General features: G+C 47.9%; 1 protein-coding gene across 2 annotated transcripts in view; it reads right to left on the bottom strand.

Annotated features, from left to right (window-relative positions):
• The window catches only part of CES5A (carboxylesterase 5A), a 28184-nt gene extending 6356 nt beyond the window's left edge, over positions 1-21828 (bottom strand). Inside the window, exons 1-10 of one of the 2 annotated variants that reach the window (XM_059381739.1) lie at positions 21660-21828; positions 20360-20564; positions 18375-18513; positions 16663-16796; positions 14054-14207; positions 12702-12806; positions 10872-10976; positions 9418-9558; positions 6629-6697; positions 3977-4124 (exon numbers count right to left, since the gene is read on the bottom strand). In XM_059381739.1, the coding sequence (XP_059237722.1) occupies positions 3977-4124; positions 6629-6697; positions 9418-9558; positions 10872-10976; positions 12702-12806; positions 14054-14207; positions 16663-16796; positions 18375-18513; positions 20360-20564; positions 21660-21732 (1273 nt within the window). In that variant the 5' untranslated portion in view covers positions 21733-21828. Of the gene's footprint in view, positions 1-3976; positions 4125-6628; positions 6698-9417; positions 9559-10871; positions 10977-12701; positions 12807-14053; positions 14208-16662; positions 16797-18374; positions 18514-20359; positions 20565-21546; positions 21632-21659 lie in introns of those variants that run through there. The other variant, XM_059381741.1, reaches the window with a different exon arrangement.
• Between the last annotated feature and the right edge of the window lie 1084 nt (positions 21829-22912).

The following is a 22912-nucleotide window of genomic DNA, read 5'->3' on the forward strand; positions in this document are numbered from 1 at the left end:
CTTGATGCATTGAATGTGAAAACAGATTTATAATTATTATTTTCTACAGTTGTTTTTAAATGATGTAGGAAAACAAAGAGACATTAGAGAATCAAAAATAAAACAATACTGACTTCTGTAAGTAAACATAAGTAGTGTAAGCACCATGAGAAGTGTTTTCTTTCTTCTTATGGATTTGAGATACTGTCTAGTGTCCTCTTGTTTCAGCCTTAAGGACTCCCTTTAGCATCTGTCAGGCAGGTTTACTAGTGACAAACTCTCAATTTTTGTTTATCTGGAAATGTCTTGATTATCCCTTCATTTCTGAAGATAGCTTTGATAGACATGGAAATCCTGGTTGGCAGGTCTTTTTTTTTCCCCCTGCACTTTGAGTATGTTATTCTGTTGTCCCTGGCTTCTGTGGTTTCTGTGAAGAAATCAGCTGTTAATGTTATTGAAGCTACTTTGTACATGATTAGTCTATTCACTTTAACTGCTTTCAGGAATTTCTCTGTTTTTGGTGTTTGATTGATTATAATATGTCTCTACATGGATCTCTTTGAGTTTTTCCTACTTGTGATTCAGTGAAATTCATGGACATGAATATTTACATATTTCATCAAATTTGAGACATTTTGATCATTATTTCTTTAAATATTATTTTTACCTATTTTTTCTTTCTTCTCTTCTGGTAGTCCTATCATGTATATGTTGGGATATTTTATGGTGTCCCACAGGTCTCCTGGGCTCTGTTCATTTTCCTTCATTCTTTTATCTTTCTGATACTCACAATGAGTAATCTCTATGGATTTATGTTCAAGTTCTCTGTTTCTTTCTTCTCCATGCTCAAATCTGCCACTGAGTCCCTCTAGTGAATTCTCCATTCCAGTTGCTGTATTTTGCAATGCCAGAATATCTGGTTCTTTTTTATAATTTTATAAATTCTCTATTGCTCCTCTATGTCGTGAGACATTATTTTCATGGTTTCCTTTAATTTTTTATATGTGGTTTCCTTTATAGCAATTTGAGTATATTTAATAGTTGGTTTAAAGTAGTTAGAAAATCCATTGTCTGGGGTTCTTTGGGGACAGTTTCTATTCATTTCTTTTTTCCCTGTCTGTGGGCCATACTTTCCCATCTCTTTGCATGGCTGTTGAACAGTGGAGATTTTGAATATTATAATGTGGCAACTCTGAACATCAGATTCTACCCCTTTGCCACGGTTTACTGTTACTGCTTTTTGTGGTTGCTGTTGTTTGTTTGTTGAGAAATGTTTCTGTACTAATTTTGACTATTCTTCATCCTGTGCGGCCACCAAATTCTTTTTTCTCTTGTTATCTTCATGGTCAACTAATAATTTTATGGGTCAGCTGAGATTTTCATAAGTGCCTAAAACAGACAAAATCTCCCAATCTTTGAAGACAGGCATTATGTGTGTGTCAGAGCACACCCTCAGCACTCAGCCAGACAGTCTACAATTCTTATTTAGCTTCCAGTTTCTGTATGAGAAGAGCCTTCAGGTCAGCCAGATATAACAGCTTAGGGCCATCTCAGGTCTTTTCTAAGCATGTTGCCCACTCTAGACAAACACAAAGCCTTCTAAATTCCCAGGGCTATGAGGGAGCTCCTCAAGCCTTTATTCCCAGAACATTCTATTGCCCAGCTTTTCCTCCCTAAGTATTGTCTATTATTTATTCCAACTGTTATCCCTTGTGTTTGGGGGCAGCAGCAAATACATTTATTTATTTTCGTTTTTCAGAGAGAGCATGCACACATGTGCACATGTGAGTGTGGGTGGGGAGAGACAGAGGGAGAGGGAGAGAGAATCTTAAGCAGGCTTCATGCCTAGTGCAGAACCTGACACAGGGCTTGATCTCACCCCCCAGAGATCAGAACCTGAGCTGCAATCAAGAGTTGGACGCTTAACCAACTGAGCCACCCAGGTGCCCCAGCAAATGCATTTACTTTTAAATGTTGGTGGGAAATGCCCTCCAGGTAGGTGCCTAATGCCTGAGAGAGTTCTGGATTAGGTGAAATGAAAGCAAACCCTTTGAGCTTAGTTGTTTAGGGAGCCACCAGATAGATCAAAGAAAAAAAAAAAAAAACCAAAACACAATTCTTTGAGTGTGAGATCCTTTTTTCTTCTTCCAGTACTAGAAACCTATTCTATAAATGTGGGCTGCTGTCTTTAAGGCCACTGCCTAACTGGTATCAAGAAATGGGGCAGAGTAAGTTGAAATGCCATACTCTCTCACTGAGACCCTATCTTAATTAAATGTTCACTTGCTTGCGATAAACCCTTGATATGTTTCCAGGTTCTGATCAAATTGATTCTGACAGTACTTACCAGTTTATTCACTGCTTTTGGGGTGGAACAGATTTTTGGAATTCCCTCCTCCACCATTTTTGCTAACATTGTTAACAGTGTTTTTTGATGAGCAAAAAAATATGTATTAATTTTGCTTCAGTGCAATTTTAGATTTTACATTTGGATCTACAACTCAATTCACACTGATTTTTGTATATAGTGTGAGGTAGCGGGTTGAGGTTCACTTTTTCTACATAAATATCCAGTTATTCCAGCTCTGTTTGTTGAATGGAATTTTCTTTTTCCACTAAATTACCTCAGCACCTCTGTCAAAAATGGGCTAATTATCTTCTGGACTCTCTCTACTATATCCTTCAGTCAATACCAGACTTTTTAAATTCCTGCATCTTGAAAATTGTACTTGAAATCAGATGACTTGTAAGCCCTCTAACGTTGTCATTCTTTTTCAACACTGTTTCAGCCATCCTTGCATTTCCATGTAAAGTTTTAAAATCAATTCATTCCTTTTTTTCAAAACCACTGGCTGAGATTGTGAGATTGTGATTATTTTCTGAAGATCAGCTTGCTTTTTTCTCATGAATCCCATTTTAACCAGACTTTGACATATATCATCTCATCACAATAGTTCCCATCAAGGTCACCAGTGACTCCTGTGTTCCCAAATTCAAGAGTCAATTCTTGGTCCTCATTCTCTTGTCTCCTCCGTAGACTTTATGATACAGAATCCCAGAGCTCCCTGCAACTGCTATCCCCTACCCCGGTTTATCTTACTTATATTACCACCTAACACATATACATTCTATCTTTACTTCTTTGTTATCAGTCTCCCCAGCTAGAATCTGAGTTTCATGTAGGCAGGGTCTTTGTTTGGTTCACTGCTGTATCTCTAGGGCCGATGATACTCTTAGGCACATGGTAGGTTCTGGATTAAAAACAAAACAAAGCGAAACAAAAAACTGGATGGGGCACCTGGGTGGCTCAGTGGGTTAAAGCCTCCGCCTTCGACTCAGGTCATGATCTCACGGTCCTGGGATCAAGCCCCACATAGGGCTCTCTGCTCAGCAGGGAGTCTGCTTCCCCACTCCACCCCCCTCTGCCTGCCTCTCTGTCTACTTGTGATCTCTGTCTGTCAAATAAATAAATTTTTTTAAAAAAGAATAAAAGCTTGAAAAAAAAACTGTGGAAAGAGGAGGAAAAGGGGAATGGAAGAAAAAGAGAGAGAGGGAGAAAGGAGGAGAGAGAGAGAAGGAATTAGGGCAGGGAGGGAGGGAGACGAGGTTTGTATCCCCACAAATAATACTCTTTTTCTGATTGCTCCACTACTCCTTAGAGCTAAAATGCTTGGGAAGACACTTCTAAATAGAAAGGAGTCTGGGAAATGAGTTCTCTCAAGTCATGGGGAGATGAGAATTTTCTGCACAGTCCTGAAGGAGAAAGAGAAGAAACAATAGAACTGGCCAACATCCCTGAACACTGAAAGGCATGGGAATTGCAAAAGTCAGAGTGCAAAGTTATATCCCACGCATTCTTGGGAACTCCCTCTCACTGAGCGAACAAAAGGGTAGAGCAGGTGGCCAGTTATCAGGCCACAAGACTCTTGGCAGTCACTGGCCTTACTGGACTGTGACCCTGCTGTACGGTGGGGGGTGTTGGTACTCAGAGACTCACCTCTGTGATATCGAGCTGTGACCAGCCCAGGGACCACAAAGAACACATCTCCAAGCAAGTCCAGAAAACTATCTCGTATCTCAGCTGGGGAGTGCTTGTTGGAGAAGTATTGATCAGCCACAAGGTATAAATACTGGTTGGGGATGCGCTGTAAAAAAAAATCATGGTCACAGGAGACTCAGGTCAACAATAGCAAACACGATGAGCATTTGCTTGGGTGGAAATGATTCTGGGGTCTTTATGTGCAATGTTTCATCTAATCCACACAGTGACCCTATGGTGCAAATATCAAAATTAGCCCCATTCACAGATGAGGGAACTGAGGCTTTGAGAGAGTAAGTGGTTATCCAAACTGGTGCAACCATTATTCTTCCACAAGTCTATATATGCAGCCGGAATGCATGCTCCTAATTAGAGTACATCCCTGAGATGTTTCAGAAACACCCATCCCTGGCAACCAAGGGTGGGACTCTTCTAAGCATATGCCTTCGCAGCTACTACTGGGACCCTGCTTCTAGAAACAGTGCTGCCTCCAGTCCATTGCTCTTAGATTTGAACTAGTCTTTGGTTGGAGTTCCCTCATCCATAAAAAATGGGTTGTTTGGAGGATTACATGAGATCTGAAGAAAGAAAGGTGCTGGCTGGCACAGAGCCTATCTTCAGTTCCATCAGTCCCCCCTGAGACCCACTGCTAAATCCCTGAACAGGACCTTCTGTGCTTTCCTGACTCAGCATGGGCTGCCTCCCAGGCTTCCATCTCTCAACTCGCCCCGAGCAAAAATGTCAGCTGTTGCAAAGTAAACTTCATAAAGATGCAGGGTCTGCCACACTGGTGAGGTTCTTGGGGACCTGGGGGTCTGAGAAGTGCTGGCACAAGTCATGGCACCTCTACCATCACCCTCTCACCCGCCACATGACAACAGGCATAGCCAGGCAGAAATTTCTTTGGAATTTGGGGACAGTATAGAGCACACCAGGGAGCACTGCTTAGACCACTCAGCGGGTCCTCTGAAGGCTGCGTGTTTTTAATCAGACCCAAAGCAACTCCAGGCTCTGGTGCAAGTGAGTGCCCCTGATTTGGACCATATGACCAGCAGACCCCTATGAGCTCAAGGTGTCCAAGGTGGGTACAGTGCTCTGTGGAGCCTTCGGCGAGCCCTAGTGGGACAGTCACCCTGCACTCCACTGGGATTCTAGAACAAGGCTCTGTCTTTTGCATCTGAGAATAACTTAAACCTTTGAAAAGTATTTCTTGCTCTGCCACCTAGGACACACTGCACGCCCCTCCCGTCCTTCCTGGGACCTGCCTCAAGATCCCTTCTCCTCTTGAAGTAGCCTCTGCTTGAATTTTCCCCTTTTCTAAGGCCAAGATCAATGAGGCCATCCTCCATGAGGTCATCTCCAATCCAGCCTGAAAGGTCCCGCTGTCTGACTTGCAATTTAAGTATCTCTCAAACCTTAGTCCTGATTCTCATCATTGGACAGCCCAAACTCATCAAACATTCCCTCTGAGCCTTGAGGCCAGAGATATCCCCTGCCTCCAATCTGGCTCACTCTGTGTCCAGAAGGCTCTTTCCAAAATGGGAATCAATCACGTCACTCTTCTGCTCCCAGCCCCCGGGATGAGCTTCACATTCCTTTCAGAGCATATAGAAGCTGGAAGCTTCCTTCTTGAATGGCAGCCAACCCCAGTAGCTGACCTCACCACACTCCTCTGCTCCTAACTGCACATGCTGGGCCCTCCGGCTCCCCAGCCCATTGCTCCAGGAGCTGGACAAACCTAACTCATTCTTCAAGGCCCTTCTCCCCAAGAGAGCTACCTGCTCCCTTCTGCGGGTACCAGAGGGCATTGGACATTCCTCTGCTCTGGTTTGTTAAGACACTGTACCGAAGTGCCTCCTCCTTCCGGCCACCCGTGGTCTGCAGATCCTGTAAGCAGAAAGGGAGAGCCTGCTTCTCACTGCTCTCAGGGCATGGGGAAGCTCTGGGGCATGTGGGCTCTCAACAAACATCCATTCCATGAATAGATGACGGAAAGGAACCTGGCACAGGGTTCACGTTGGAGAAATGTTTAAGGCAAGAAGGAGGGAAGAAGAGAAAGGAATCCATCCCTACCTCTAGCGGTTGGCTAAGACCTAATACTGGTATATCTGTGCAGGGAGTCCATGAGTAGATGATTGAGTAATGGTCCTTGGTCTGGCTGGAACCTAATACGGTGCCCGGCTGGTGTCTAGTGAATACAGGTCCCTAGTCCCGGGTGTGTTTCAGAATTTAGAACTTTTCGGACTGTATCTAGATAATTCAGTACCAAGGCTGCATATGATGTCACATGCTCTGGAGGGGGGCATCCCCGCCCCTACAGTACCATCTCCGCAGAGAAGCACATGAATAGGGGGACAAATGACGTGAATGGGAATGATAAGGAACAGCAGCCACCTCCCGGCTGAGGCGGCTGTGGCTGCCCTGTGGGCTGGTTTTCAAAGCTCCTTGGATTTGGAGACTGAATAAGGGACTGTGGAACTCTGCTTAGCAAAGATTCACTGAATGAGTGAATGGGGAACGTCTATAGCCCCAAACCTTTGTCCCAAGTGTGGTCCAAGGAGGCTTGTTAAACAGATGACTCTGAAAACTCAGTTGTCCAAGCTCACTTACCAGGACTGTGTGCAGCAAGTGCAGGGCGAGAGACTTGTTGGAGCCCCCGAGGATCTCAGGAAATTCCTTCTGTGGAGAGAAGTAGGGCGTCCTCCATGAGCACCTCAGGTCACCTGAAGGGAAAGCGTTCTCTCTGAGAGCCAAAGTGTCTGCCTTCTAGAAGAGAGGCTGGGGAGAGCAGGAATCTGTTCAGCCCCCAGGGGGCGACATGTAGGAGAACCTCCATAGGTTGGTGAAGCAATGATGTTTCTTCCCACATTTGCTAAAATGCAGCCATTCCCTGCCACACCTGTGGTCTTATGGGGCCTGAGTGGCTGCTCTGTGGAAAGACAAGGTTATGAGCTGACATGTCCCCTACCACCAAATTCCCATGTTGAAGCCCTAACCCCCACTACCTCAGAATGTGACCGTGTGGAGATAGGGTTTGTCGGGAAGTGATTAAATGAGAGGGAGGACATTAGCAGGGCCCTCATCCAATCTGACTGGTGGCCTTATGCGAAGAGCAAATTCTGACACACAAGAGAGACACCGGGGATGTGAGCACACAGAGGGAAGATCATTCTGGGACACAGGCAGAAGGCCGCCATGGACAAGCCAGGGAGGGACTCCCCAGAAGAAACTGGACCTGCCGACACCTTGATCTTGGATTTCCAGCCTCCAGAACTGTGAGAAACTAGGTTTCTGCTGTTTAAACCGTCCGGTCTGTGGTATTTTGTTCTGGCGGCCCTGGCAAACTGGTACAGGCTATAGCTTGGTTCTGGTATCAAGTCTGAAGAGAGGCCAGAAAATCTCGAAGCTAGTGACTTACTGTTCTCTTTCTCGAGACCTTTGCAGTCAGGGCCTCTGAGAAGCCAGCATTTCGCTGACAGCCAGCAAGGCTGCAAGGGTCGGGGTTAAGAACCCAGGCTCTGCATGGGGCCTAGTACAAGCTGTGGGTAATTATTTGCTAACTGACGCCTCCCTGGCTAGTACTACAGCTTAAACACATGAGAGGGTACAAGTACTCTCCACGTGTCAAATGAATTTCCCTTTGACATTTTCTGCTGAAAATCTTGGGATAATAAATCGCCAGGGTAAATATTTAAACGTCTCTGTCTCCTGGCATCTGTGGGAACCCCCAGAGTCATTCAATTTATCCGCAAGTATATTTCAACTACTAAGAACCTCTCTGTATGTTCAGAAGCTGAGATTTGTTTTTGGAGGACTACCCATGGTCACCAACGGCCATATAACTGGAAGGTCACCTGAACAAACAGCCCTGACCCAGGCTCCTGAGCTACGCAGACCTGAGCACCACATCCCATAGTGCCGCTTGAACAATTCCAATATCTAACATTTATTGAGCACTTGCTATATGCCAGGCTATTTGATGGGTGCATGTGAAACAGGTAGTAAGATCAGCCCTATTTCACAGGTTAAAGAAATAAAGGTTCAGAGAGGTTGGGCAGTTCACTTGAGGTCACAGAGCAGGTTAACAGAGAACCCAACATTTAATGGCAGAGCCTAAGTGCATGAAAAAAATTATACACCACTGTCTCCTCCCCAGCTGGGAGACTGGAAAGGAACTTCGCCCTTTCTGAGGCTAAGTTTCTTTAACCAGAAAACAGGACTAATAGTGCTTCACATTGATTCACAAGCTGTTGCGCCAATGGCATAAACCTAGCACATGGAAGGCACTCGAAACTGGTCACAGTGGTTCCAGTGGTGGTGGCTGTCATCAGGAGCACCTGCCATCTTTCTGGCGCAGACCCAGAAGCACTGAAGAGCCCTCCTTAAGCCACAGTCTGTGACTCAGTTGCCTCATTCACAACATGAGGAGAAAGATCCCCACTGCCACTTACCCAAAATCATTGCTCTATAGGTCAAATTAATCATGGCAGAACATGCCCTTGGCAAACCTCTGTATTTCATTATCTCCTCTCCCTCAGCTTAAAAGGAGGGGGTTGGTCTCTATAATTGAGTTATGCTGATATTATGAATTTGAGCATTCCTCCCCTTCTGAGGACAGATGCAAAGTTTATTTCAAATGAGGAAGGGCTTCTTACATGTCAGGGTCAAGGAAGTACAGCTCCTTCTCAGCATTCAGCCTGAGCACAAACGATCCCTCCCAGAGAAGCCTTTCCTCTCTACCCCTTCTCCTCCCTAAAGATCTTCTCCTACCAGCTTATGTCCTTTGTAGCACCTGTCCCTTCCCGAAACCAGCTATTCAACATTGCATTCCACCTGCTCTCCCCAGTCAGATGGCAGCTTGCAGAAAGCTGGAGCCGGGGGACTTGTTTACTACCGAATGCTTGGTTTTTGCAAGAGTGCAGAGCAGGTAGCAAACGTTCCGTGCATACTTGTTGAAAGACTAGAGGGATTCCATAATTTTGCAACTTGGACAAACCTCGAGAGCCCTCTTGGAAGTTAAAATGCCAGAACCAAGGCTGGACGTGAAAATGGAAAGGCCTGAGATTTTCCAAACCTGCGTGAATTTCATCTTCAAAGCAGTAACCATGCTAATTTGAAACAATCATTTATAATGTTTTGAAGAAAGCCTCCTCCCTTACTTCTTTATAGAGTTGTTTCTTTCTCCCTAAGCCTTCTATGAGGAGCAGAGCAGACACCGGCTAAGACTGCTCCTAGTCCTCAGTTACCCTCTGCCAGCGTGGGGAAGGGGCATCTCTGTGTCCTTGGCCGCTGGGCTCTCCCTCACAGTGCTTGGCGTCATGGACAGGAGCACTCAGCGTGGAAGCACACAGCGGCCTCACTGCTGAGGGAGCCATAGGGAGCACAGTTGGGATTGTTACCTTGGGCAGCAGGAAGCCACACTCGTGGTTATTGACTCCGATGATAGAAGGAATTGGATTAAATGTTTTTTCAGTCAGTAGGTCTAGAGGCTCATCAGGAAAGAAAAAACCATCAACCACTCGAGTGAAAGACTTTGTTTTCTGGAATAAGGAAGAGAAAAATCAGCATCTGTTTCTGTTCATAAAACCCGCTGTCCCCAAATCCCTAGTCCAACAGAGCCAACCCACTCCAGAAGTGGTCAAATTGCATTTTGGAAGGAAATGAAAGGAAAACTAAGCCACCTTTGGCTCATCCCAAGGCCCGAGTGCTGCCTGGCCAGCCCTGCCACTTACTTGGGCAAAGGGGCTCAGCTTCCCGCCTTGAATTCCTCATCTGCTAAATAAGGGTAATAAATAGTATCTACCTAAAGAACACAAAAGCCTACAACAGTTGATCTCAAAGTGTGGGTCCTGCACAGCAGCAGTAGGAGCATATCACCTGGGAACTTATTAGAAACAAATTCTCAGGGCCCAGCCCAGGCCTATTGCATATGAAACTCTGGGGATGCATTCCAGCCAACTTGTTTTGACAAGCCTCCAGGTGATTTTGATGCATGCTGAAGTTTGTGAATCACTGGCCAAATGCCATGGACAGAGTGGTTGACTGGGGGTGGGCAAAGGGTGCGGGTGGAGGTGGCCAGAGTAGTGGTGGGGGTCGGTGTGTCTTTGCCTTTCATCTGGCTGGATATTTCTTGGGTCTCAGGAAGTAACACCTGGCTCTGTCCATGGTGTTTTGGGGTCTCTGTTTGGGAGTGGGGGTGGAAGCGAGTACACAAAAGACTTTTTACACAGTATCAGGTCAAGGTCAAATAGCTCCCACATTCCAGCACAGCTCACAGCAGACCCTTCATCTATGCTAAATAACTACCCAACAAATGTTGGAATCTGAAAAGTTAATGACCTTGCTCTTCCAAGGGCCATCAGAAGCTCTCAAGTTTGGAAGGGACATAAAAGTTCATTTGCTCTGATGAATCACCCAGTGATTGAAATTTGTCAGCTGTCATCTAGCTTCTGCTTGCATCCCTACAGAGGTGGGTGTCTCACCACCTTTTCTAGGAGCTGGCCTTGCGCAGACCACTGAGTTTTTAGAAAATTCATGGTTCTATCAAGCCAATATGGCTTCCTAACAGAACTCCTGCTCTTGGCATTGAGTTAACTTCTGGCAGCACGTGGAACAGGTGTGGTCCCTCTTCTCAGAGACTTAGAGACAACCTTCATATTTTCCTGGCTTTTCTCCAGGCTCAACAGCATCCCTGGCCCACAGGTTCCTTCATTATCAATCAGGGTTCTGGATATTCCACCTTGTGTTTCTACACCATGACTATGAATCCCAGCCTCCATCTTCCCAAAGTCCCAAATCAAAGTAAGTGAGTGATGGGATTTGTGTGCCCCTAGAGCCTCCTGTCCCTCCCCACCTTGTTGATGTCCAGCAGCTCCGTGGGGGATTTTGCCCTCAGGCACTGCAGCAAGGCCTCCGAGTCCATCGCGTTGGAGCCACAGATGCGTGCGACCACCTGCAACTATTTCCAGAGAAGGACTGGGTCAGAGCACAGCCCTGGAAGCCGCCAAGAAAATGACAATTGAAAAGAGTCCTTGATCCAACCCCCGGCAGGTCCTTCATATATGAAGCCTGCCAACCCCCACTCCACCCCCATGAACGTGTAACAGAATGGGCACACTGAGGTCAGGCTGGCCCTGGACCTCTTTATGCTCCTGTCTGACCCTCTTGGCCATCTTTAGCGACTGCTGGAGCTGGGGGAGGGGGTGTGGCACTCCGTAGCTACAAGGGACAGAGTCAAGCTTCCTGGTCAGGGGGACACCAGTGCTATGATGTCGGCTCCACTAGCACGAGGCACCCCCCCGAGCCCAGAAGCCCAACTCAGGAGCCCCGAGAGTGAGGAGCAGCTTTGCAAGCATGACTTATCTGCCCTGAGACATGACTCCGGCTCAGTCTCAGCCCGTCAGCTCTGCTCAGCCTCACCCCTAGCGCAGCCTGGAAAACCCCCCAACATCTTTTTCTGTCTCTCACCAATTCCACTCATCCCCACTTCCTCTGGGATGTCCTTTCATGAACTCCTTCCTCTGCTAATTTCCCATCACTTCCAGGATTCCCACCTTTTCTTCCTAGTCTTTTCCTAAACACTGTCTTGCCCGGTCATTGGGCGCTTACCCCTTGAAAGTGGTGGTCCCTCAGTGTCTGGGAGTCACAAAGGCTTTGAGAAGCCAATGAAAGCTACAAACCCTCTCCCTAGGAAAATGCACAAACCTACAAAACCTGCCTACAACTGTAGGAGCTCAAGGACCACCATCCAGACTTTTCCTTGTCATAAAAAGATGATGGTCTTCTCAAGTCAGTGTGGCGTGTCTCCATTTATAAACCCACAGGTCCTACCATAGATCTGGGGAGACAAGGGACACTCAGTAGACGCGCACCGAATGAAAAAGGATGTGTACAAACTGAAAGCTGATGTATCGTGTTCCCCAAATCAGTATGTCCTGTGTATTGGGAGCACGTTCACAATACTCTATCTCTAGGCCTCTGCTCCTGGCGTATACTGTTCTTTTCTCTAAGGTGTTTAAGCAGATGTACCACTAAAACGCACAGTCCCCAGGAGATGGCTCCACAACCCCGTGCTAATGTTCATCGACGGAATCAGCTCAGTAGTTAACTCATTCATTCAGCAAACACCGATAGTCACCTACCAGACTGGGACATGAAAGATAAAACCCTGGCCTCCAGGTCCTCACTGCCTGGTAGAGCACTAAAGCAAGAGGACAGATGACAGAAGCCTTGGGCATATGACTCACTGTCCCCTCACAATGCCAGGCAACATGCTTCATTCACAGTGTTCTTTTCCACTGAACTGGAAACAGCCTCAGGCTCTTTCTTAACATGGTCCTCTAGGTGGAATGGAGCAGTTATGGGAGATGAGGTGCATACAACACAGGGGACTGAGTAATATATCCCAGACAAAGAACAATGAATAAGATGTAAGAACTCTCACCTACACACTCACATACATGCACGCATGCACACACACACATTTGTGCACACCAGCCGTATTGCAATGGAGATCTACTTCCTGAACCAGGTCTTCCACAGAGCAGTAACGTTCACTTTGATCAGCCCTGGAGTCTTTGACCATGGTCAGTAAGGACAGCCAAGCACACGGTCTATCAACACCTGCCCAAGTTCTCCTGTGACCAAGCAGAGGAAGCTAAAGAGGTGTTAACAAGATACCTACATCTTCATTCCTCTCATCGTCGGGGGCCCTCAGGAAAGGGATGATGGCCACCCCACTCTCCATGATGGCTCTGTGGAATAAGCCATTGGCCATGGGGGACAGAATCTGGAAAGAGAGCACAGGAGATCAGGACAAGTTATGCAGGGGACCCCCCATCCATCATATATACCACCCATCCTTCTTTAAACAAACCTTCCCAGGAAGTCCTTTAAAAGCTCTACATATACAGGGTGGGGGGCGGGGGGGGGGGTGGAGCCCTGGTTTGGGAATTCAAGGATGAGTCACAAAGGTTCCGCCAAGTCATTTAACGTCTCTGAGCCCCAGACTCCTCAGGAGCTTTGAGGTCAAACATTCAGGTGTGAGTCCTAACTCCCTCACTTCCCGGCTGGAGAACCTCAGGCAAGTTGCTTTCTGTATTTCTGAGTATCAGTATACTCCCTATAAAACTGGGAGGAAAAATGGAGCCGCCCATCTCACAGAATTGTGCAGAGCAGAAGTACCGAATATAGAAGGCTTTGCACGATCCCTGGTCAAATACTACACACTCAGGAAATGGAGGCTATTAGCATATATGTAAAAGTTGGTTTACTCTAATTCACCTTATCGAGTTATCTTGAAGATAGAAAAATAACTTGTATATTGTCAAGTTCTATACAGCAGAAGCTCTCTTAACCCACTCCCATGTTAACTGCCTTCTGTGATTAACCTGTTGGCTGAGGCCCAGGAGAGGCCGACCACTCGGAGCCAGTGGGCTGTTTTCTAGCACCACATACGTTTCTATTCCCACCAGTTTCTGGCCAAGGGTCAAGTGTGTTTGCTCCCAGATTTGCTTTTGTAAGTTACACTTGCTACTATAATCAACTAATCGATGAGATATCGTGGGAACCAATGAAGTACATGTATAGAAAGAAAACAAAATTATGTTTGGGGAAAGAAACTTTGATGAAAGCAAGTAGCTGAAAAATAGCGCCGTCAGATTAATTTGGTGTGAACAAGGTAAGAGTGTAAGCTATGTGGGGAGTCAGTGGGAGATTCCATGAATACGCCACACTCAGACTACAATGCAGGCATCTCAAGTTCATGATCGCTGTAAAGAAGCTAAAGCAGCTGTAGAGGACATGAATCTGGGGGCAGGGGGTTATACCCAGAGACCAACCCTGAAAAGATACAACACTGTATCAAATCATTGGCAGAGAAATGCACACTTTATGTTGGAAGTTGAAATAAAACGTTATATGCATCCTTTGTTGCTTTAGTTTTAGCTACATTTTTCTATTAAATGAGTAATTATCTGTCCTGGTAATTAGACACCAAGGTTCATTCGTTCAAGCCCCGCAGAGAGAAGAACTCACAAGGCTGGAAACACTTATGGCTCCCGCTGACTCGCCAAAGAGGGTCACAGAGCGTGGGTCCCCACCGAAGAACTCGATATTCTCCTGGACCCAGGTTAAGGCGGCCATCTGGTCCAGGAAGGCCCAGTTCCCTGGAGCATGCTGGTCCCCTGTGCTGGGGCAAGAGGCATGGTGAGAAAACTCAGTGGACCTCAGTCTGTTTCCTGAAGCCCAGAGAGTTTGAGGTGGAGCTCTGGGAGGATGTCAGGGCATTGCCACTCCGGCTGGTGCAGAAGGGTAGGAGGCTGCAGGCACAGGGCAGTAGGGAAAGACATGCTTGTTTCTCACTCTGTTGGGATTTGGTTTTGTTTTTGGTTTTTTTGACAATCCGATGAAAGCTACACACCCCAGAAAAATGCACAATCTCGTAAGTGCAATATGAGGGTATTCATAGGCTCCCCTGAACCCACGGATTCCAGAAAGTTCCCGTTCCTGAGAGCTGGTCTGCACCAGGGAGCTAGATGTCCTGGGCACAGAGGTTCCAGGAAATGACTACATGAATAATAATGGTAATAAGAGCGAAACACCTATCAAAATATCCATGTGGTCCACACCATATGTGAGTAGACCTGGGATCACATTCTACTCCCCTCCATTCTCCAGCTCCCTCATGGCTCCTCCTGCTGGTTCCCTGCGTCGGTCCATGAGCCCTGCCTTCTCTCTCCTGGCAGCCCCACATCTGGTCAGGAGCCAAGCCCTGCCGATTTCACCTCCAACCCACTGTGGTTTTCATATGGGTTCCCATTCTTCCATTTCCATTTATCCAGATTCACAATCTGATCACTTAAGATCTGGGTGCCCTTGGGCAAGTCACTTAACCTGCTTCCTGTCAATGTTCTCAGGCCTAAAACAGGGCTAGTTGTGATGCCTGTGTCACATGTGGTTATGAAGACTGGCTGTGCAGGCCTACGGTAAGCGCTGTGTACGTGCCTGCAATCACTCTGGTTACTCAACTACCACCGCACTTTGTCCCGACAGCCGGCCTCAAAGCTGTGCAGTAGCCTCCCAACCAGACTCCTGCCCAGCCCCCGCTTGCTCTGGAGTGACCGTCCTGATAGGCTGCTCTGAGAACGGCATGGCTGGATCCCTCAGGCCCCATGTTGGCCTGGCCTTCGAGGCCTTTCCACACCCATCTCCTGCCACATCCTTATCTACCTGCCTACCAGGACCCAGATTTTAGGAACAACTTTCGGAACACTTTGTGCCAGAGGAATCCCCATGTACAGAGTAGGTGACAGTGTAATCGCTCTGGGTCCTCTCAGCCCTTCCTGTCCCCATGGCAGCCCCAGAGCCCCAGCCCAGGGCCACGGGCCCCTAGCACAGCTTGCAAATATCATTCCCGGCCACTGTGCAAGTCCACTTCCTTCCAACTTCCCAGCTTTTGCTCGGGCGGCTCCTTTGCCAAGGACACTCTTCCCCAGCCTCTCCTCTCAAATCCAACCTCATCTTGGAGGTGCGATTCCAATGCCGCCTCTCTCGTGATGCCGCCCTGATTCCTCACAGATCCCTCCCGTGTGCACCGCCCTCCCACCTGGCACTCTCGGGGCCTTAATCACATCCTGCCTGGTGGCATGGATATTTGTGTGCCTGTGGTATCTCCCCCACAACACTGAGAGTCCCCAAACGGTGGAATCACACTCAGCTCCCTGCCACCTTCCCTGAAGTGCTGGCTGGTGTTTTCTCACTGCCCCCTGGCCAGGGCTTAGGGTCTGCTGTGTTCTAAGCAGGATAACAGAAGTGGTCACGCTCTGCTCTGTGAGCCCTGGGAAGTTGCTTCACCTCTCTGTGCCTCCACTTTTCAACTGCAGGATGGGAATGACGACAATACTTCTCCCATAGGATTACTCTGGGGGCAAGCTGAAGCAATGTATGGCTGGTACACAGCACTGTGCCTGGCTCACAGTGAGTGTCTGACGCAGGGTGGCCATTACTGTGGAGAGGGAAGGAGTGATCCTCCCAGGGGAGTATCTGAGGAGGCCGACGTGAGGCCCTATAACCGCTCACCCACCATGCCTCCTCAAATTCCAGGGCACGCGTTGGGTCTACACTCCTCCACCTCCCAGGGCGGTTGGGTGAGGCCATGAGCTGAGCTCTGCCAATGATATATGAACAAGAGTGACAAGCGCCAACTCCAGGCTGACCCAGAAAGAACTCCCTTGCATGATAGCTGTTTGTCTATCTGCCGGTCAAATGCAGAGGGTCTGTGCCACAAAGGAGGGCAGAGCCATGGGACGGAAGGACCCCAGTCCCTGATGGACCACATAGAAAGACCGTTTTCAGTCAGGATCACTCAGTTGGACCTTACTTGAATGAGAAAGAGATTTTGGTTTGGTTTGGTTTGGTTTGGTTTTAAGTCACCAAGACTTGGGGGTTTATCTGTTATAGCAGTTTATCTGTTTATCTGTTTATCTATTACAGCAGTTTATCTGTTACCTAACTCCTTTGGCTCGCATTTGTTCAACATCACTGAAAGCTCATTCCTCCTTAGGTGGCTGGGCACTGAATCCCCTGTGGCTGTCAAACAGCTGTGCCTTGGGGACCCAGGGTGTTGGTCACATGGGGACACTCACTTGAAGAAACCCAATATTCCTAGCCGGTACTGGGTCGTCACAATTAGCACGTCCTCGTAGGCAGCCAGGGCGGACCCGTCAAAGATGGAGGCTGAGCCAGTCTCGAAGGCGCCCCCAGGGAGCCACACCATGACCTGCGGAAGGGACAAGACCTCTGCAGTCAACCTGCCAGGCATTCACATCCCCTCCCCATGCATTTTGGGACTTTCTTTATTTAGGGAAATATAATAGAAAGCTTTCCTTTCTAAGTAGCATCAGAGGCTTTGTCTTTTGAAGGCCCAGGGGCAAGCTTGTGGGTTCTGGCACCAAAGTACCTGGGTTGGATTCCCAGCTCTGCCACCAACGAGCTGTGTAATGTTGGGAAGATTACTTAACCTCCCTGAGGCTCATTTTTGCCATAGGTAAGCTCTGAAGAATGAAAGTATCTCACTGATGGGTTATCACGATATTTAAACAAGATCCTGCATCTAAAGTTCTTAGAACAATTTCAAGTGCCCAGAAAGCATTAACTAAATATCACTGAACTTGTGACCCACAGGAAGATGGAAATCATTGTAAGTCATGAAGGAGAACCAAACCACTTAAGCTATTTTAACTTAACTCCTTCCCCTACCTACAGAAAGGAGAGAAGCAAGGAGAGATGACAGGGAGGAGAAGTATGAAAACTTTCCTCTATTGATTAGAAAAATTCGGACCAAGGAACATAAAACATTCACATGGTACTATTGGGATTGATATACTTCTTTAAAAAAAAAAAAAAAGATTTTATTTATTTATTTGACAGACAGAGATCACAAGTAGGCAGAGAGGTAGGCAGAGAGCAAGGGGGAAGCAGGCTCCCTGCGGAACAGAGAGCCCGATGTGTGGCTTGATCCCAGCACCCTGGGATCATGACCTGAGCCAAAGGCAGAGGCTTTAACCCACTGAGCCACCCAGGGGCCCCGGGATAGATATACTTCTTAATAAATCCTTTCCATTCTCTCTTTTTAAAAAAGATTTATGTATTTATTTATTTGAGAGAGAGTGAGTGTGTGTGCAGGTTGGCAGGGAGGGGAGCAGATGGAGAGAATCTTAAGCAGACTCCACACTGAGCACAGGGCCCGATCTCATGACCCTGTAATCACGACCTGAGCAGAAACCAAAAGTCCAACGCTTCACCGACTATGCCACCCAGGTGCCCTGCCCTTCATTTCCCAGGAATGCCTGAGTGGCTCAGTCATTAAGCGTCTGCCTTCGGCTCCTGTCATGATCCCAGGGTCCTGGGATGGAGCCCCGTGTAGGGATCCCTGCACAGCAAGAAGCCTGCTTCTCCCTCTCCCTCTCCCCCTGTTTGTGTTCCCTTTTCTTGCTGTCTCTCTGTCAAATAAAGAAATAAAATCTTAAAAAAATAAAAAAGGATTTCCCAAACAAGCAAACAGAAAATCAGGGTCCTTTTAAGCAGTTGTCTTTCTAAACGTTTACAGACCATTAAATACTCAACAGAGGGGAAAAACAAAACAAACTAAAAATCAAAGTTCAAGTCAAGCCACTGCCAACAAAGAAGCAATCAGAAAGGAAGATAAAGTGACTCTGTCATTAAATGACTTTTTAAGAGTTACTGATGCATCAAGTGATTACATTTCCCTTTTACCCAACAGGGGGTAGGTTTGATTCTAGACACCCAGCCCCTCTGCATGGGACCCTGGAGCCCTGGGCACGGTGGGCAGCCTTACAGGGAGCTTGGAGCCCTTGTTCGCATGGGCTGGCGCATAGATGTTAAGGTACAAGCAGTCTTCAGACACTTCCAATTTGGGGTAATGCACCTTGAGAAAGTGTTGATCTGAGAGCAGCCACTCTGAGTTCTGGAGGCACCTTGGAGGAAGGAAGGAGAGATCTCAGAGTTGCTATCAGGGAACATGCCTGGGAGGGGCCAGGTCTTGTGACAGCAGAGAGGCCAGATGGCCTCCCGTGTCTGATCGGAAGAAGCCTATGGGAGCTATTGGTACAAAAACTAATCACCTCCCCTGCCCCCACCACGGTGGCACAAACAGAGAAACATGCTATAATTCTTTTAGATCTGGTTTTTGGGTAGGAAAGCAGTTTGTGCAGAATAACTGTATCATTAACTTCCAGCACCCACGCATGTGTATAGCCACTACCACAATTCAGACACATACACATCAAGATTCAACATGGCTCAACAATTCCCCAAACTGGAGGGCAAGACACTGGGTTACATATCAAGGGCTTTGCTCTAGCAGCTCCCTTTTCTGCCCCCAGAGGGACAAAAGGACATCTCTAGGCCTTTTCTCCAGGACACAATGGAGGTAGATGAATAGGGAGATTCCTGCATCCAAGCCTTTGTTCAGGCTGGTCCCTATGCCCAGAGTGCTCTCAACTCATATCTGTTTGCTCATGTTCTTCCCTTTCTTTCAGATTCAGTAAAAGTGCCACCTCCTCCAAGAAGCCTTCTGAGATCCCCCTAGTTAGACCACAGCTCTTTAGAAACACCTATATACATTGTGTTCTTTCCTTAAAGTTCTCTTAGGTTTGCACATGAGTGTTGCCATCTTCTCCCACTCAAATGTGACCAGCCAAAAGCTGTTTTGGTCACCTTGGTACCTCATAGTCCCTAGCACTGAGGCTATGACACAGTAAGATTGAATTAGACCAATATATGATTCCTAGGCTGGATGGGTGGTTCCTTCTCAGCATCCTTCTCTGATCCCCTAAAAGGCTGCCCTCGTCACTTTATATTTTAATCATTGTTATGATTTGCACCCCCTAGCACCCCTAGCACCCTAGCACCCCCATCAGCCCACAAGGTCATTCAGGGCAACTGTGACCAGCCCACCATATGTCCCCTAGGACATTATAGAGAGGCAATGACTGAGCTGGCTCTCAATGAATCTTAGCTGAATGAATACATGAAGGAAGGAACAGATGAGTTTCAGCTTCATGTCTTGAGTCCCTGGGCCCCATGGGGTCTTCTTCTGCGACTCATGGAGCTTCCTGGCACCAGGGTACTCCTTACTCCTGGGACCCCAAGGCCAAGAACCAAGAACCAACTTGAGGACTGGACAGAATCTGAGCATCAGAAGATTCTCGGGGATCACTTCTCAGCCTTTGGCTAAGATCAAGTGCAGAAGATTCTTGGGGATTTTCAAGTCTCACCTTCCAACCTATGCTCATCATGATTCACCCACCCCAGCTTGAAGATCGGCAATGACGGGCGCTCCTGACCCAGAACACATGCATCTACTCCACAGGTGTTTGCGGATTTCCCTGCATCAGGCAGAGAGCACTAGAGCTGAGATCCCTCTGGCGTGGTTCTTCACCTCAAAGCCCTCAGCCAGTTTGGACCTTGGGTGGGGACTGACATGGAAACACCTGGACCAAGACTCAGTAAGTCTGCCACAGCCGTTCCCAAATCTGATCGGTCCTCAGATCCCTAGACACCTTTCAGTGCAGCCAGCTTCCTGGGCCCGGCTCTGGAGATTCTGATTCAGGAAGTCCAAGAGGGGAGCCCAAGGTACCTGTGTGCTCTGAACACCACTGCCAGTGGTCCCGCTGATCAGCCAGCTGGGGGGCCATGGTCAACCCTCCTCCTCCTTGGTGCCACCACCTTTCCCAGGGAGCTGCACGACCTTTACTCCCCTGCAGTGCTCCGCCCCCACGCCCAGGCCACTTTCCACCACGGGACTGAGACTGCTCTTACAATTTAGGGTAGGACGTGGCATCTCGGAAGTCATTCCAGGGCAAGGCAGGCTTTGGTTTCTTAAATCGCAGGGGTCCTACAGGGGGCACAGCATAGGGGATCCCGAGGAACACGTTCACAGGCATGGTGCTTCCCAGCACAGTGGCTTGCTTCCCCCGGACCCACCCAAGCCTGGTGCTCCTCACTGGTGCGTCCGCGGCTGGCCCTGAGGGAACACACAGGGCAGAATCAGGAGTGGCTGGGTGGAGAACTGGAACGAGCCCAGCTAGGACGCCCCTCAATGGGGGCACTCTCTCTTGGCCCAGAGGCCATGCAGCAGGAAGTACCTAGACTCCCCATCAATAAACCACTGTCCCTGGCTTCTTTTAAGATTGCCTTAGAAGCCACCTGCATCAGAGCGCTGACTTCATTTCTCCTAGGAGCACAGCACCAAGTCACAAAATTTGCCCCAGTCCTCTTGGGGAACAAGGAAACTCTCCCTTCAACAGCGCGGATTTCCCTTACTCTCCAACTGATAGATGCCAGGCTCTGCAGATCCTATGGTCCCACAAAGTCATCTGGCCCAGGGTCATTTTCATACCTATCAGCACACCTGCTGGCATGTCTGTGCCTTCCCTACCTGACTATGAGCTTTTTGATTTTTCTTAAAATTAAATTTAAAAAAACTTTAAAAAATCCTTCCTAGGGCAATCCTAAGCAGTAACAGCTATGGAATTGTGCTCTTTGATGATTTAAGTCTATGTTTTTGAATATACATGAAAATAAATATACATCAATAAAAACAAAAAGTTCTCATGGGGATGCCACCTGACATCAGCGCCCCCGCCCCCAGGGACAGGAGGATGATATTTTTGGAAACCCGAGAGTGCAAGCTTCTCGGTTTTCACATAGAATACAGAGTGTTGAGAAGCCCACTGCCCAGCTGTTTACTTATTAGGACTCGGGCGTCTTGGTGGTACCTGTTCTAATGTCATTTTAATAGAGAAAGTCCTGTCCAGGCAGGCACTAGTACAAAGCATGGGCTCCATTCTATGACCCTCCCCAGTGCCTGGACAGAGAGCTCTCCAAACTCCGACAAGGTGTGAGCAACCCAAGGGCAGCTCTACCCACTCCCACAAAGGAGACTCAGCGGAGGATGGTTTTCAGTTAACACCAGGACGCTGCTCAGGGGCCCTGAGGTTACTTACATAGCCTTTTATGAGCCTTCAGACCTCCGAGAAATAGGTTTGTTTGCACTAGTGGTAAGGAAATTCCCCTACCCCATCTTCTGAGGCCCCTCCTCTCCCACGGGGTGTCTCACCCTTGGTGGCAGCTGTAAGGACCCAAACAACCCAGATCAGGGTCTGGCCCCGGTGCCCCCACTCCCCAGTCATCCGGCTGGCCTGCCTGAATGCCCTGCACCTTCACGGCCGCAGCTGGCCTCAGAGAGCTTCGGTCAGGGGCAAGAAAGGGCTTCCTGTTGGCAAACAAATGTTGAGCAGGCAAACACAGAACACCAACTGGTGAAGAGGGGCAGCAGACCAAGATTTTCAGAGGAATTGGCCAAGCAAGACTTTCCTGTTCTGATTTACATAAGGAGAAGCTGATGATTAACTTGTAAGCTGGGGAAGGATAGTGCGGCAGGCTCTGTGCATGCGGGATGGAACAAATACAAGGGACACTGGGCATCAAGGAAGGCAAAGACCTTAACTGCAGTGTCTGCAGGGGCCAGGAAAGCAGCAAACAAACAGTGAATGAAGCTGGCCAAGAGAGCTTGATAGGATGTGGTGGGGACTGTGGGACAGAGCGCATGCCCTCTCTTAAAGAGGCAAGACTTCTCAACTCCAACGAACGTTTGGCTTACGACAATGTAGGTACACCAAACCAGAAGTCAGTGATCTCTCTCTATTTTTGTAAGTGGTTTCAAATTTGAAGAAATCATGTTATGAGTCCAGTGCAGTATTTCTACTGGCTTGAGCTGTGTCTGTAGTTCTGATCTAGACCCAGCTCCCCTGCGTAAATATGAGGAGACAAGTCCAAAGAGGTTCTTTGGAAGTTCCTATACGTGGTTCTGTTGGAGCCTGTCCTTACATTCAGGTGGGTCATTGATGATCTGGCTTAGGACCCAGGAACATCACCATCTGGCTCCTGCCATGGTCTACACTGCCCTCGGGGTAAAGGTATAGCCCCAGGATGGGGCTTCCCAAGTGCTTGGAGTAGGTGGGTGCAATCGGGGTATGTGTCGAAATTCTGTCCTTCTGCTTAGCCGCCCTGGAGATCTAGGGGCAGGACTTGAACAACGTGAATGGTGGGTCTGGGAAGCATTAATCTAATGCACAGGTCTCGCAGAGGAGTCACCTTCTGAGAGAGGCAGGGTTGTTACGAGCAGATATTATGTGCCTGCTGGATACAGAACTCTACACAAGCAGGCAGGGAAAGCCTTCCTCAAGGTCAGAGCAAGGGGCTGTCGGGTGTATTTTGCTAAAGGCCTGTGCTCTGTAAATCTCTACACATTAGTAGAAGTCCTCCGGTAAATATCTTTCTCCCCAGCTCTAAGTCCCTTTCTGACAAGCC

Source organism: Mustela nigripes, chromosome 17, assembly GCF_022355385.1.
Source record: "Mustela nigripes isolate SB6536 chromosome 17, MUSNIG.SB6536, whole genome shotgun sequence".
Lineage (NCBI taxonomy): Eukaryota > Metazoa > Chordata > Mammalia > Carnivora > Mustelidae > Mustela > Mustela nigripes.